Source organism: Acomys russatus, chromosome 17 (genome assembly GCF_903995435.1).
Source record: "Acomys russatus chromosome 17, mAcoRus1.1, whole genome shotgun sequence".
Classification (NCBI taxonomy): Eukaryota; Metazoa; Chordata; class Mammalia; order Rodentia; family Muridae; genus Acomys; species Acomys russatus.
Window position 1 is genome coordinate 19,191,258 of NC_067153.1, and position 15,538 is coordinate 19,206,795.

Genomic DNA, 15,538 nt, shown 5'->3' on the forward strand with positions numbered 1-15,538 from the left:
GAGTCCCTCCCTTATTTACCACTTGTGGTACCACCCACTTCCACTCCTCTGCTCCATTAATGGTATGCCTCTGCTCTTCATGATGTAACAGAGCCACACCTCACTCATTATGACGATTATACCAGAAAGAAGCTACTGTTGGCATTTGCTGGGATAGATAATGATGATCTAGGAGTAAATTTGAGTCCCTACTGAAGTATCCAGGCTCCTGTGTCCCACAGAAAACTATTAGACCAGGAAAACATGGTATGAGCATACATATGTTGTATGAAGCAAGAGAACACCTTCCTGGGAATTAGAGTGGGCTAGTGAGCTAAGAGAAAGGGCCCAAATGAGTTGGGTGAAGAGACACATGACCCTTTATAGGTCATTTGTACAATACTCACTTCTCTTGTGTGTGTATAGCTTGAACTTTTGTTAATCATGCTTGGTTGTTACCAGAAATTCAGGTAAAGAAGGGCTTCCAGCCTTTCTCTGCCCATTGGCTTCCTATGTTTTTCTTGAAGTAGTTTTCTCCAGTCGCAAGGAAATTTGAGGAGAGTGAGTACTTTGCCTAAGGTAACACAGCTAAGTTACAGAATCTGGGCTGAGGGTTGTATAGATATGGCCTTGGTCTCACTGCAAATGGTGTCTCCTGTCTCACAACGGGCATTTAACTGGCTATCCAACTGGTGTAACTGGGGAGAGCTTTGCCCACAAGTTTCAGATTTGCTATGTCTTGGAACTGTTAATGAAAAAACCTGGAAAACTCTTCACTCTGAAAAAAATAGAAGGAATAAAAGCTCCTGAAACCTACTTTGTGTGACTCCCTCACTCTGAGTTTGCACTCCATATCCTGGGATATAGGATGTAGTGTAATGCAGCCATGGCCTGTGAGTTGGCTACCAGATGAAAGAACACACTTTAAAGCTAATGATTGAGTAAACACCCACAATGTAAAAGGATTATGAAGCATAGCTCTTCACAGGTGATGGCCTCTTGTGTGTATGGAGGAGGGGTGCTAAGTTGTCTTTAAGGGTCTGGCCACTGGGAGTCTGACCATGCTACAATGAATATATGGGCAAAATAAATTGGACTTGGTTCCTTTTGGGGAGCAGGGAAGGCACAAGTATGGGAGAGTAGATCTGAAAGGAATGAATTGAATGAAATTCCCAAATTATTTAGAAAATATTTTCAAATGATCATATGCTTCACCGGAGTATCTTCCAGGACTGAAACTGTGGACAGATGCTCAGCACATGCTTGCTACTGAGACCTGAACATTCAGATCTCTAGACCTTCCTGGCTCTCTCGCAGTCTGAAAGGCAATCCATTTTACATAGAGGCCCACCTCCTCCACTTTCTCATATTGACCAATCTGAAAGAAGCCAGCAACTTCCTTTAGTCTCTTCTGTGGTCCATTGATGGTCTACTAGTTCTACACTTGGAACTGTTTTACTTTCTGATAATCTCCATGCCTAGGACGTGGCTGCTGTCTGAGGTTGGGTTTTTATTGCTTTGAAGTGATACCATGACCACAACAACTCTTAGAAAGAGAAACATTGAGTTGGAACGTGCTTACAGTTCCAAGGTTTAGTCCATTATCATCATGGTAGAAAGCATGGCAGCATGCAAGCAGACATGGTGCTGGAGAGGAGCTGAGAGTTCTGCATCTGGATCTGTAGGCCACAGGAAGAGACCTTGAGCCACTGGCCTGGCTTGAGCTTCTAAAACCTCAAGGTTCACCCTCTGGTGGCACACTTCCTCCAACAAGGCCATACCTACTCTGTTGCAGGATATTTGACCCCACAGTTCAAGATTGCGACGTGTGAAAACCTGTTTCTAGTTGTAGAGTGGCTCAGCACTAGCACACCTTTAATCCAAAAGCTTTCTGTATACAGAATTAAATAAAGATAACCCTAGGTCAAAAGGCAGGACAAGTAACCAGCTGACAGAGGTAAACAGAAAGGAAGGGCATTGAGTTGAAGGGTATATAAGACAGTATGTAGAAGAAGAAAGGGTATTGGCTTTTGACTTCTTCCTTCTTTCTGAGATATGATCTGAGTAGGAAGGACTTTTTTTTTTCTGGGACATCAGCTGAGCAGGAGGATCAGCTGGCTGCTTTCTCTACCTCTCTGTACAAATAGGTTTTCACCCCATCATCATCTGGCTCCTGAGGCTTTATTGGTAAAATGGAACAACTGAGTTTTATTTTTTAATAGAAACAACACTGTTCCAACAAGGCCATACCTCCAGGATTGCTATTCCATGTAAGCCAGGCCACCACAGCCACCTAATTTTTTATCATAAAAATAAATGATTAATTGAACAGTTTGTGATCTGTTTCAGCTAGTAAAAGAATATCTGTTTATATTTTTGTTGTACACTCCCCAAATGTATGACGTTTTGTTGCTATTTTATTTTTGTTTTTGTTTTGTTTTGTGTTTGTTTAAATAGTAGCTCTGTAGCACAGACTAGCCATGAACTCATTGACTCAGCTTTCCATGGCTTTGGATTGCCCAACTTAAAACCTTTGATCCTGAGTATCTTAATGTGCAATGAGATGAGACTAGCTATTCTAATGGATGGGAAACTTCAATAAGCAGTGGATGTGAAGCAAGTGGAAGATCACATGGTGTGTCATTCATATTGCCTAAAAGCTCAGAAGAAATTTCTCTTGGTGCTTGTACGTTGGCTGCAGTGTACAATGCTTTGCCTGCAGTAGAGCAAAGAGGAGTCTCCCGGGTTGTGAGTGCCTGAGACCAGTGTAGGCTTTCCAAAGCCATTCGGGATGAATGTAAGATGAATATAAACTCAGAAATGCTGCCCCGTGCCATGGTTCTGCCTTTCTCTCTTGCTCGCTTCCTGCTATGAACATTTGCATAAAATAAAGACCTTGAATCGCTCGCTGGTTCCCTTCTGACTTCCCCTCAGAGGCACTGAAGCAACTGATAGCCATCAAACCATTTTGGTGACATGAATAGAGAAAGTTATGTGAACTGAGGGTGGGGGAAAATGTAGAAGGCAGCTGCTTCGTAGATTTTGAATCCAACTGGGGTTTCCTTTCGTGCAAATGGAAAAAACCCAAGGAGGAAAATAGGTGCAGAATGTGAGCACAGACTGCATCCAGGGCCACAGTCTGGCTCCAGGAAAGATTCTCATACTTAAAATCTCTAAAGCTAGAAAAGTGTATATTGGATCTCAGTGGGAGCTGAGAATGGTAATGAAGGGTAAGCTTTCCTATTTTCTTCCAGTTTGTGTTTTCAGGGACCTGAATGATATTTCTTGGGCAGTGAACAAATCCAAGGGAAACTAAAGTGCTGAAAATGGGCTTTTATAAGCAGACTCCAGGCAAACTCCCATCGTCCTGCAGAGAATGCTTTAGAGAGGGAAGACCCGGGACAGTTGCCAGTAGCACAAATGGCTGGAGCCTGGCAAGTCTGGCTGTGGCAGAATTTTTCTATGAAAATGTTATATACAAGATATCCCCTGAAAGCACTGATGGCATGGTGTCAGCTGAGAATTCAATGAGTGTTATAACTTAACGTCTATTTAGCAAACAGTTCCTGAGCGTTCTACACCAAGGCTGCATTCATGAGCCCTTTCCTTCCCGAATGCTTACAAAGATATTGTTTGTGAGTTCATTCAGGGGCTGTCTGTTTACTTAGCACCTGTTACTTTCAAACACTGAGGATGTGTCTGAGGATCCCGAAATGAACAACACAGACACTCTCATCATCTTCAAAGCATGTGGAGTTGAGGTTAGCAAAACAGTCAGCCTAGGACGTATGGTGATCACTGCAAAGGGGAAGGCAGAAGACAGAGGTATCTATACAGCAGGGCAAAAGTATCCAAATTTCCTAAAAGGGGGGGGTATTAAATTATCTCCAAGAAGTACCCTGAAGGGCAGGTGGGACTCAGTGAAGGTAGCAGAGCCTTGGGAGACCCATGCTCTAGAATGTGTTTAAGTGGCAGAAATCAGGCTTAGTCATTAAAACACTTGCCTCGCAAGCAGAAAGCTCTGAGTTTTGTTCTTCTGAACCCATCTAAAAAGCCAGACATGGTGCCATGTAGCTGTATCATGGGTAGGTGGGAGACAAAGCCATGTAGATGTGTAGAAGCTCATGCTCCAGATAGATGTAACTAAGTGATAGACTTCCAGACAAATGAGAGATCCCGTCTGTACAGGGAAGGTAGAAGGTGTCTGAAGGCCAACACCTGAAGTTATCCTTTAACCTCCACATCTGTGCCTTGCAGGCACACATCCATACCCATACCCAGACACATTTGAGAGGTGGGGAGGAGGGAGAGAGAGAAAGATGGAGGGGGCGGGGCATAAGAAGGGCCTGGAATGTCAATAGGGTCAGCATGCTTATCCGGGCTCTGCAATCGTACGACAGGCTTCAAATGTGAGACATTTATTAATCCAAAAGCAGGTCGTCGGTAGGCTGTGGGCAAGCATTTCCACAGGTCAGGGAAGCACATACAACTGAACATGACCTTCCTTAGTGCCCTCTCCAAGCCGCCCACAGATAGTCTCCCTTCTCTCCTGTTTGGACTGTGTGTCTATAAACAAGCATTTCCTCCTTATTCTCTGGTGTGTCCTCTGGCCCAGGCCCATCAACACTCAACTCTAGTTCTCCAGACTAGGTAACTGTCTTGCCCGCCCCCATTGTAGCCAACAGCAGGTTCCTTCTGCTGTGTTACATCTACCTGTGTATACAAAACCATGGAAACCCTTCCTCTCAGGGGAGCATCAAATTAAACAAGCAGAAGGTGAAAGGTGAGAGAAAGACTTTGGTTTGTTTGGTGATGATAGCAAATAAGCTTAATTTTTATTGCTAATCCCATCCAACTAGAATGGTATAGAGGCACTAGGAACCCACGTTAAATTCTCACCCTGATGCTTTAGTGAAAAAACTTCAACTGCTTCTCGTTACTCTGATATTAGCATCCAGTTGGCTCCAGCTCTTCACTTTACTTACTCCACTTTCCTAGACTCTATTCAGGGCGTGCTGCTCACTCTTTCAACCAGCTCTGGCACATGCTTTTATCTCTACACCTGCCGGTACACACAGGAACATGCTCTCAGGCACATATCTGAACTTCAACTAATTAACCGCTCATCTAAGTTAATCACACTCTCTCATCCCCCATTATAGACTCTCAGCGTATCAAGCATGTCTCTCTAATTGCACTGGTGATAGATGAAGTTGTATAATTATTTCTGTGATCATTTCATTAATATCTACTTCTCCCACCAGACTGAGTAAGATCATATTAGGATCTATCCTATGCCCCACTGAATTCTGATTAACTATCACAGTTTGGGGCACCAAGACTTGTTAAAATAATTATGAGTTATAATTTTACATATACTTTATGATTTCACACAAAGATAAAGTGTTAGTAAGGAAGAATATGTAAACTTTGAGTTTATGCCCACTCACTTTGCCCTTTATGGAAGACACTACCATAAACATTTCTGGAGACAACAGATCATCATTGTAATTGCGAAGTCAAAGGTAGATAAGACAATAACACGAATGAAATGTTCTATCAATCCATTTGAATACAGAGCAGCATGTTAATATATATTATTTTGTTATAGTTGAGTTTGATATTTTAATCATCATTAACTACTAAATGCTTTTTCAACACTAAAGCAGTAAATACTCTCTTTTCTTTTTTTCTTTTTTTGTTTTTATTTTTGTTGTTGTTTTGTTTTTGTATTAGTTTTTTTGAGACAGTGTTTGTCTGTGTAGCCTTGGCTGTCCTGGACTCACTTTATAGGCCAGGTTGGCCTCAAATCCACATCAATACATCTGCCTCTGCCTCCTAAGTGCTGGGATTAAAGGTGTACACCACCATGCCTGGCTGTAAATACTCTTATTCCACAATTACTATTTATTGAAAAGTGAATCAGAAAGTCAAGAGCCAATTAAAGTTCTTAATTTAAAAATATCACGTAGCAGACAAGAACTAGAGGCCTCACGTGTGTGAGGTCCCTTTCTTAGAACTGGAACCATTGGTGCTGGATAGAAGGAACAAAATAAAAACCCATATCAAACTCAACTACAATCGACACAACCAGGTATTTTCTTTTACAGATAAATAACTATTATTTGAGGAGGTCTTCTGCACTCCCCTCCCAAGACCAAAGATTTGAAGGGAGGTATCCCACTCCAGAAACAGGGCTTTTAATATGACAATTAACGACTTCTGGGAGGAGTAATGTCCTCTGTGTGGGATAACTCCATTTCAACTCTTTGTATACGTGCATACATTTTGGAAGCGGATTAAATAGTAGATTTCCATATGGCTCTTTCAAATATCCTTAGAGCTGCCTATCCCTCCCCTATGCTCTCTTGTGACCTGCCCTCCCACCTCAAGCCCACATCCACACACGGTCCTTATTTCTACCTTTATGCCACATGTTTTACTCTCCCGTTTCCTTTCCTCGCTCTTCATGTCCTTTTCTAATTTCATGACTCCTACAGGGACTCCCAGCTACCTACAAAGACCTAGACTCTAAGCTAAGATCCACACATGAGAGAAGGAGAACACGTAGCCTTTGTCTCTCTGGTTCTAGATGATCTCTCTCGGTATTTCTTTCATGTCCATCCATTCACATGCAGATTACATAGCATCATTTTTCTTTACAGCTTAATAGAGCTGCACTGTGAATATGTGCCACATTTTCTTTATCCAAACATTTATTGGTGAACACTCAGGCTCTTTCCATTTCCTGCCTATTATCGCCAGGGCTGCAGTGAATAAAGATAAGCAAGTGCCTCTGTAGTATGATATTAGATTCCATTGGGTCTATCTTCAGACATTGGATAGTTGAATCATATGGTACAGTTTTTGAGGAACCTCCACAATGATTTCTATAGTGATTAAAGTTAAGTGTTCCCCTTCCCCTACATCTTGCTATCATTTGTCACCATTTGTTTTCTTGATCTTAGTCATTCTTAATAACAAATATTTTTGAAGATAAATAAGTGCAATCTATGTAAAATTAGATGATAACAAGTGCTAAAGGAACAATGAAATAAATAAAACATGTGGAAAAAAGCAATGTGAAAAGGGAGGTCAGAGTGCATGGCATCTCAATAAGGACCCAAGGAGAGACTTCCATGAGAAAAGAATGAGGTAAATTAAAAAACAAAACAAAACTGAGCAGTGCACATTATTTTTCATTTATTCAACGAGCTAGAGTTATTTACAATCTGACTCAAGAAACACTTGAACTGCTGTTTTCACCACCAATGTGAAAAAAAAGCTTTATTTATGAATAAACAGATCTGTTCACACATTTCTGGGGCGGTGTAGACCACCATGGGTGCTCCCACAGGATGCTGTTGCTCCCTAAGGCTTGTCACACATTTGGTGCATGCTATAATCCAAAGGCAACATTCAGAACCCCTCCCTCAACCCCGCATTAGCTTTCAGGAAGAACACATTACACATCACTCCATAAGCAACTACAACTTAGCTCCAACAAAGCAGGAAGAGGCTTCCAAGTCACCCCTGGATCTGCTTCTGGCAACCATCCCAAGACTTGAAAGTTGAGGAATGAAAATCTTAGCCTGGTCTCTGGTGAGAGTCAAGTCCTCTATGCCATTAGAATATAATTGTTTGAGGTTAGTGGTTCTTTGCAGGTCTTTTTAATTTACCCCAATGTTTCATATTAAGACTCAGGTTTTGTTTGCCCATTCATCATGTGTGCGTTCACAGAAGTCTCTTTATGCATGGTCATCTGCTCAGATATCTTATCCAAAATAAAAGAAAGAAAGAAAGAAAGAAAGAAAGAAAGAGAAAAAAGAAAAAGAAAAATAATTCAAAGAGCTGTTTACTGAATGGTATATATACAGATTAGCATCTTGTGGTGTGGCAAAGGTTGTGAAAAGGAGCAACACAGAAGGGCATGAGGTTAGAGAAAATGAATAAACAGGTTCATAAAAGAAATAAAATTTGTCTTAAAATATGAGGAAGGGTGGGACTCAGACAACACTGTTTCATCTTACAGAGTCTGACAATGTGTGTAGCTGGTTTGAGGGGGGGAGGTAAAGGTGCACTCTTTAAGTAGACTGCATGCTTTTCATTTACAAACTAATTAAATGTTTTACTTTGGGGAACTGGGCTTTGAGAGAATAATTTTTTTCAGAAACTAATATCTCGGGTAAGGTTTTAAAAAAAAAGATTCTATTTGACCATGTCCCCTGGATGCGGAGACCTGGTGGCACTCAGAGGAAGGATAGCAGGCTACCAAGAAGAGACTTGATACCCTATGAGCATATAAAGGGGGAGGAGGTCCCCCTCAGGCACAGTCATAGGGGAGGGGAGTAAGGGGAAAATGGGAGGGAGGGAGGAATGGGAGGATACAAGGGATGGGATAACCGTTGAGGTGTAATATGGATAAATTAATAAAAAAAAAAAGATTCTAAAAGAGTCCGAAGCCTCCAACAAACCAGATACTGCCCTGTCTTTACCGGGTGACTATGGGAAGTTATTTTACCCTCTCTTGTTTGTTAATCCACAGATTATCCAGTGATGGTGAGTTGTACCTGAGATTGTGTGTGGTGGCCCCTATTAACTCAGCGTCTGGCCCACCATGGCTGCTGTTAAAGCTGCCCAAGCATGCCATCCAGAGATCCTCTCAAGTTCTATCTATAAAACCTCCCTTCTGAAGGATCCAGCTTTTCCCCCATGTTTCTCCTAGCCCTGGAACTATGAGGGCACATGGGCTGTTCTCAGTAATTATTGGTTAAGTAAATGATTAAGTTACTACCATAATTAGTAAAAATGTTTGAAATCTCACCCATTTCTCAGGAACCCTGCTTGAACATCTCCCCTACAGCTGCTTGGTGCACTGAAGCTTTTAGTCCCTGGGTCCTCATAGCATCATCAGCCTGTCACAGCAAGTCCTGGCTGCTGCCTTAACCAGGAGAATTTTCATATGTATATGGTGACTTTCTGTGTTTATATACCTCACACATGTGCCTGGTGCCCAAAGAGGACAGGCCAAGCCATTAGAGCCCTTGGACTGGAGGTACAGATTACTATGAGCCATCATGTGGCTGCTGAGAATCAATCCCCAGTCCTCTGAAAGAGCATCCAGGGTCCTTACCTGCTGAACCATCTCTATAACCCTAATAGTTAAAAGAGCCTTGTGGAGCTCAAGAGATGGCTCAGCAATTAAGAACATTTACTGGCCTTGCAGAGAGCCTGGCTTTGGTTCCCAGGGCCTACATGGTGGCCCAACTGCCTTGTAACTCGACTTCCAGAGGATCTAATGCCCTACTCTGGCCTCCATGAGCAGCAGATACACATGGTGCATATACATACACGCAAGCATTCACACATACACATAAAATGAAAATAAGTTAATATTTTTAAAGAATCTTGTGGTGTGGGTGAAAGGGGGCAAGAACATATTTTGTAACGAGCGTAACTGGTAAAAAAAAAAATCACATTATTTAGGGTCATGTGATTTGTTTTGAGTCCTCTGCTAGTGACATCTAAGGTGATGCATTTACTTAGACCATGGCTTTGATGTTTTTGACAAATGTCAGCTACGGTGAGCTACATAAAATTTAAGGTGTCATCCAGTGCCTACCAGTGCTTGATTTAGAGTAGCCTAGCATCTGTTTGACTAACCTGGATATCCCAGATACCTTCAGACCTGTAAATACTGTACCCACCAAATACTAGCCTTAGAATCCAACTCAGTGGGTCTGTAAGGGGCAGAGTCCATGACTTACAAAGCTGCCAGCTATTGCACCAGATGGTCAGAGGATAGAATTCATGAAAGAGTCTCACAAGCATGGATCTGGATTTCATGGAGGAAGAGCTCCCTAAGAGTGCCTCTTTTCATGTCTCACGAACCAGGCATTCTATGCAAGCAGCAGCTTCACCTTACCATGTTTGGTGCCACTCTCCTCCTCATGCAAGCCCATCCCTTTCTGTCCCTTCAGTTCTTAGGCCTCACCCCTAGTGCAACTACTAGTAGAAGGATAACTCACAAGTACTTTTGCCAACTGACCACAGTGTGTGTGTGTGTGTGTGTGTGTGTGTGTGTGTGTGTGTGTGTGTGTGGTGTGCATACACTGTGTGCTTTATCTCAATTAACCTTTCTTTCCCAGGCTGTGCCATGTGGGTAAATGGCATTATAATTAAATGCCATCCACCATTCTGAGCACCAGTGATCCTCAAAACCATGATTAGCACCTATTCCCACTAAGGATCAATTACATGAACAGGGCCATAAGCACCTGGGAAGTTGACAAATAGCATTAGTGAATATAAGAAAGACACATGGAGGGGCATTTAAAAAAAAAAAATAAGTACACCTCTCAGAACCATTACAGGACAGTTTTCAAGAGGGGAGAAGTACTTTCATACAGCACTCAGTGGGCACTTCATTAATAAAGCCCTTTGTATGAGGGGCAGGATTAAGTAGAGTGGAGTGAAGTGGGGGGGGGGGAATAATGCCAGGTCCTTGAAAATTCCACTTCAGTAATTCTCACAGCAACCCCACAAAGTAGGCGGTAATATTATTTTTCTCTGGACAAATTAGGGATCCAAGGCACATATGGCATCATTTATGTGACAGGGTGCAATACCTCCTTAAGACTCAGAATGTGAAGATGTCCCCATGCCATAAGAACCCCAGCAGGGAGTAGAAGGAGAAGCATTGCGTTCTGGATGCTCAGCTCATGTCATGAGTACATTCAATGAGGGCTTTCTGTAGTGACATTTAGACTCATGTAACACATAAGAGAATAAATGACAATGCTTTAGAGCCATATAGTACCACTCAAAATGGTGATTTGAATGCATTTGTCTCCATCCTTGTATCAGAATCTAGACTCTTGTATTGGTTTCAGCTCACAAGGATGTTCGAGGATTTACTTTGTGTTGCTAGTTAACTGGGTCTTCCTTTTCTCTACAACAATAATCACTATTACCATGACTTTTATCATTATCAGATGCCAGGTCTCTATTTACAAACTGTATGCATCTTCTTTTTTCATTTTGATGAAGAGTTAGTGTGTCTGTGGTAGCCTGCACTGGGCCTGCACAATCCTGAGCCTGTCAGTGGTTAACCACAGAGCTTTTGACTACTGGTGGATTTCAAAAGAAGAGAAGTCATGTTCTGTTTCTGTACCCAAGGATGACCCCACTAGGTCTCGATGGACAGTCCAAACACATGGCCCTAGATAAAGGCAGTGGGTCATAAAACAGAACTAAACACATGAATGTGAGAAAGAATAGGGATTAAGGGTGAAGGGAGGTCAAAGAAGAATCGGATGAGAGTAACCAGAGCATTGTATAGATGTGTAAAATTGTCAAGAAACACACTTACTGAAAAATATTTTCTAAAGAGAGCTGGAGCCTCATAATCTGGTTTCCCTACTACACTCCCTTGGTTCCAGACCTGAAGCAGGTCTTCCCTTTAGCCAGGCTTAGAGTCCACCCATCTTCCGCTTTCCCTCCGACAGCCCTATGAATTCTTTTTCTAGCCCAACTTCCCATCACTAGCATTTCAGGAATTTCCTCCACTGACCCCTTCACCTCTTCCACTGGTCCCACAAACAATTCATCCCTCAGACCAGTCAGAGGAGTATTTTCAATTGTGAGTAGGTTTACGTTGCTCTTCTGGTTAGTACCGCCGTGTTCCTTCTAGTTATCGTGAGAATTAGATAGCAGCATCTTGTGCTGTAAGATCAGTGTTTATGTGTCCCTTCCGTGTCTGTTACAACCGCCTCCCTTTGTTTAACACCATTCACTCACATCCTTCCTCAACCTGGAAAGCATGGGCATTAACTATATACTCTTTCTAGAAGAAATGGCTCATTACAAACACTCAGGTCTCACATCATTCTAAGGAAAGGTCATTCATCAACCATCATCAACCATCTCATTCCTTTATGACCCTCTGCTCTTCCACGTGTGACTCATCACATCTTAGTAATGTGTGCCTGTGTCTTTGGGTGTGAAATATGTGGTATCCCTTTTCCTCAGTAGACTGTAAACACCACTTCGGCAGGCACCACACAGACACTTGCACGCTCATGGAATGATACAAAACTAGCAACTCCTCCAGCAGTCCTGGGCTCCTGCAATTCTATTCCCAGCCTGTGTGGGTCTCCTGGGTCAGCCTAACAAGCTGTCCTCCTTGCTTCTCCTAGGAGCGGCTTGTGCTGTCTGTGCTCCCCAGGTTTGTTGTCCTGGAAATGATCAACGACATGACCAACGTGGAGGATGAACACCTGCAGCATCAGTTCCACCGCATCTACATCCATCGCTATGAGAATGTCAGGTGAGAAACAGGACACCCTGCCCTGGTCCCCATAGGATCAGCGGTCCCTGTGCGCCTGCCCCTCTCATCAGGCTGCTTGGAGTGCCGGGGGCGGCATAGTCCTTCATTTAGTTGATGGGCCTATTAAGGAGTGCTAATTCATCCTGCGGCATCTACACGTCCAGGTTGGGGCTGGAGAAGAATGTCAGAAATGTTTATTACTTTTGCCCACTGATTTATTTCAAGGATCCTTTAATATTAGTGTGCTGCATTTTAAGTCCAAAAGCCTTTAGAAGATGATAAAAAAATATCCATCCCAAAATACCACCTGGGGGCATCAGTTATAATCGCTTACATCTCCTCCATATAGTCCTCACAGCATTTTGAAATCAGCACAAAGGAAGCTGTAGCTTCCTTCCATTTTAAACACACTTTTGCAAGCATTCACACATACATACATTTGTACATTCACCCACCTGGTCATCTGTTCACTCCTCCAACTGCTCATCCATTGATTCATTTGCCACCGATCTACCCATCCATCTGTCCAGATAGCCATCCACCCCTCTATCAGTCCACCTGTTTGTTATAATGCTGAGCACTGTAGTGTGTGTGTGACAGACACTGAAATCCAAAGAGTTGCCGCCATAGTAATGAAGGATTAATTTAGATCTTAATTTTGACTTTTTCCTTGTATGTGGCCTTGAATAATTCATTTATTTCAATTTCAGTGCCTCTCTGTGAAATTGATGGTTTAAACAGCTGTCTTGCAGAGTTTTCTACATATTACGTGAATGAAGATAGATATACACAACATAGCTTTAAAAACCTAGTTGAGTATCAGGCATATTGTAGATTATTTCAGGCATATTTCCTAGTTGCAAACAATCAGGGCTGGGTGACTTTAACGTGCACTGGGAGGATACACTGAAGCTCACTGCTGCACTACTGGGGAAGGCTAGGAAAGCTAAGGGGGAAATGGGCTGAAATGAAGAACACCCACAGAGCCAGACAAATAGCTCAAAAATCACATCAGAACACTAGCCACCTGGGGTGCCACTGCAGGGGTCTCTGATTAGACCACTTGTTATGGGAAAACCCACTGTTCTGATACAGAGCCCACAATTCCTCAGCAGATCTGGGGTGCTGCTGCCTCTGCTTCATTCCGCTTTCTGTTCCTCAAGCCTTTTTTTTTTTTTTTTTTTTTTTTTTCATTTCAAGTTAAAGCCTGAGGCTAATGTATAGGTTTGGCTAAGTGTAGTCATTTTCTAGAAAAGCCAGGAAAGCTAGCATCTGATATTTTCAGCTTACACAGTAGAATTGTATTTCCCTCCTACCAAATCTCATAAGGCTAGATTGCCCAGCATTGGATAAAAAATTCATGTATTGATGAGCTCCTAAAATCACACATACACACACACACACACACACACACACACACACACACACACACACACACACACACAAACACACCCTTTCTTCTCAGCTTTGGTGGCAAGTAGTAGCAATTCCTAGTATCAACCGTGTGTACTTTGCACCCAGTACTTAGGACACACATTTCAGTGCACTGTCCTGAAGTGAGCAAGCCTCTGAGTCAGGCATTCAGCAGTCAGTGGTAACAGCAACCCTGACTCGAATGGTGGAGTTTGCAAAGCAGACCTTTGGGAAAAGCAACCTCCCATGAGAGGCACCCACCCAGAACTTTGGCTCTGAAAAAAACATAGGAGCCCATCAATATTGCCTCTGGATCACAGTATCTATTATTCAACAAACATACTGGGGAGCTTTATTATTAAGTGTGCAAAGGACGATAATAGGTGATTTATTTTTTAGAGATGGAACAGAAGCAAGGAAGTAGAGGATGGAGTGGGGTGTAGAGAAGCTTGTCTGGAACAGATGGTTCTTTTGGTCCTAGCTGAGATGGAGGTCAGGTCAGCCAGATTTAGAAAGCAGAGACATGAACTCTGGACAAAGGATCTGCTCTAGCTAAGGATGAGCTTTGGGATGTACAGATGATACCTGATTTTCCACTGTATTTCCCTGGTGGCAAAGTAGCTTGACAGTCAAGGGAGACCCAGACAGAGCAGAAATTAAATGGCTTTTTGGAAAATCATAAGCAAATAAGTAAATTTTTATGGGTAAATGTGTTTATGTATATATATATATGTATATGTATATGCATATGTATATGTGCATATCTTTGTTTTTTGCAAAGATCTGCTTGGCAAACCCCAGCATGCAAGTCAGGGCTGCTGCTATTTCTGCTAAAGGCCTGAGTCAGAGTTATGCTTTCTGTAGGACAGTGCACCAAAATGAGAGACACAGAGTATATACAGGTGTTGTTAGGAATATACATATATGTGTGTGTGTGTGTATATGTGTATATATATATATATACATATAATATGAAAGTGCTTAGCACCATGAAGAGAGAAATGAAAAACCACCTTTAGAACAAAGAGGGATAAAATAAGCCTGCACATGAACAGCATTCGACTCTGGCTCCTGAGTACACACAACATGCTTGGCTCCCATACTCTGTTAATCATTTTCACTCATTTATTTAACACATCTTCTGATAGGGTCTCTTTTCCAGGAATTCACACCATGTTAAGAGAGCATGTGGCCTCCTGCCCTGCCGTGCCCCAGAGTAATAGAAGCAGTTTCTAAGAAAGAATTCTGTAAGCATTGCAACCCCTAGGACTTGCTCCTCTCCAAGAGGCAGCAGCAAGATGCCCAAAGCCATAGGCTCCTGGTGCTGGCAGGATGAAGTTTCACCAGTGGCAGAGGACTTGTCCTGCCTGCCTGTTAGGAGGCCACTGGATGCTAAAATAAGAGCAGAGAGGAGGAAAGCAGAGGAGGATCGTTCTTAGCCAGTGTCTGAGAACAAAGCTAGACCGGCTGCTACGCCCCCTCCCCAACCCCCAAAGCCACCTGCAGTGGTATTAGGAGCATTTTTGAAATTATTTCTAATCCTGTCGCCCTCTTCATAGCAACCTGCCTCATTTCTTCTCCCTTCTCTACTGTTGTTTTCATTTTCCATGTTTCTTTGGTGAGTATTGCCTAAGATTTAGCTCCTCCACATTTCTAAGTCTCGTCATGTGTTATGTGATCATTTCCTCCTACTGGTAAAGGGTGGGGTTATACCTATTGGAAGATTCTAAGTTTTTGTTTAGAGTCAAGAAAGCATTTGACCTTGAGTCCAGCACCTAGATGAAACAGAAGGACAAAAGGAAGGAGAGCAAAGTCCTG

General features: G+C 42.5%; 1 protein-coding gene across 1 annotated transcript in view; it reads left to right on the forward strand.

Moving 5' to 3' along the window:
• Adcy8 (adenylate cyclase 8) overlaps window positions 1–15,538 on the forward strand; it is a 216,771-nt gene that overhangs the window by 78,713 nt on the left and 122,520 nt on the right. The window contains 1 exon segment of the mRNA XM_051159596.1: window positions 12,177–12,307. Coding sequence (XP_051015553.1) covers window positions 12,177–12,307 — 131 coding nt within the window.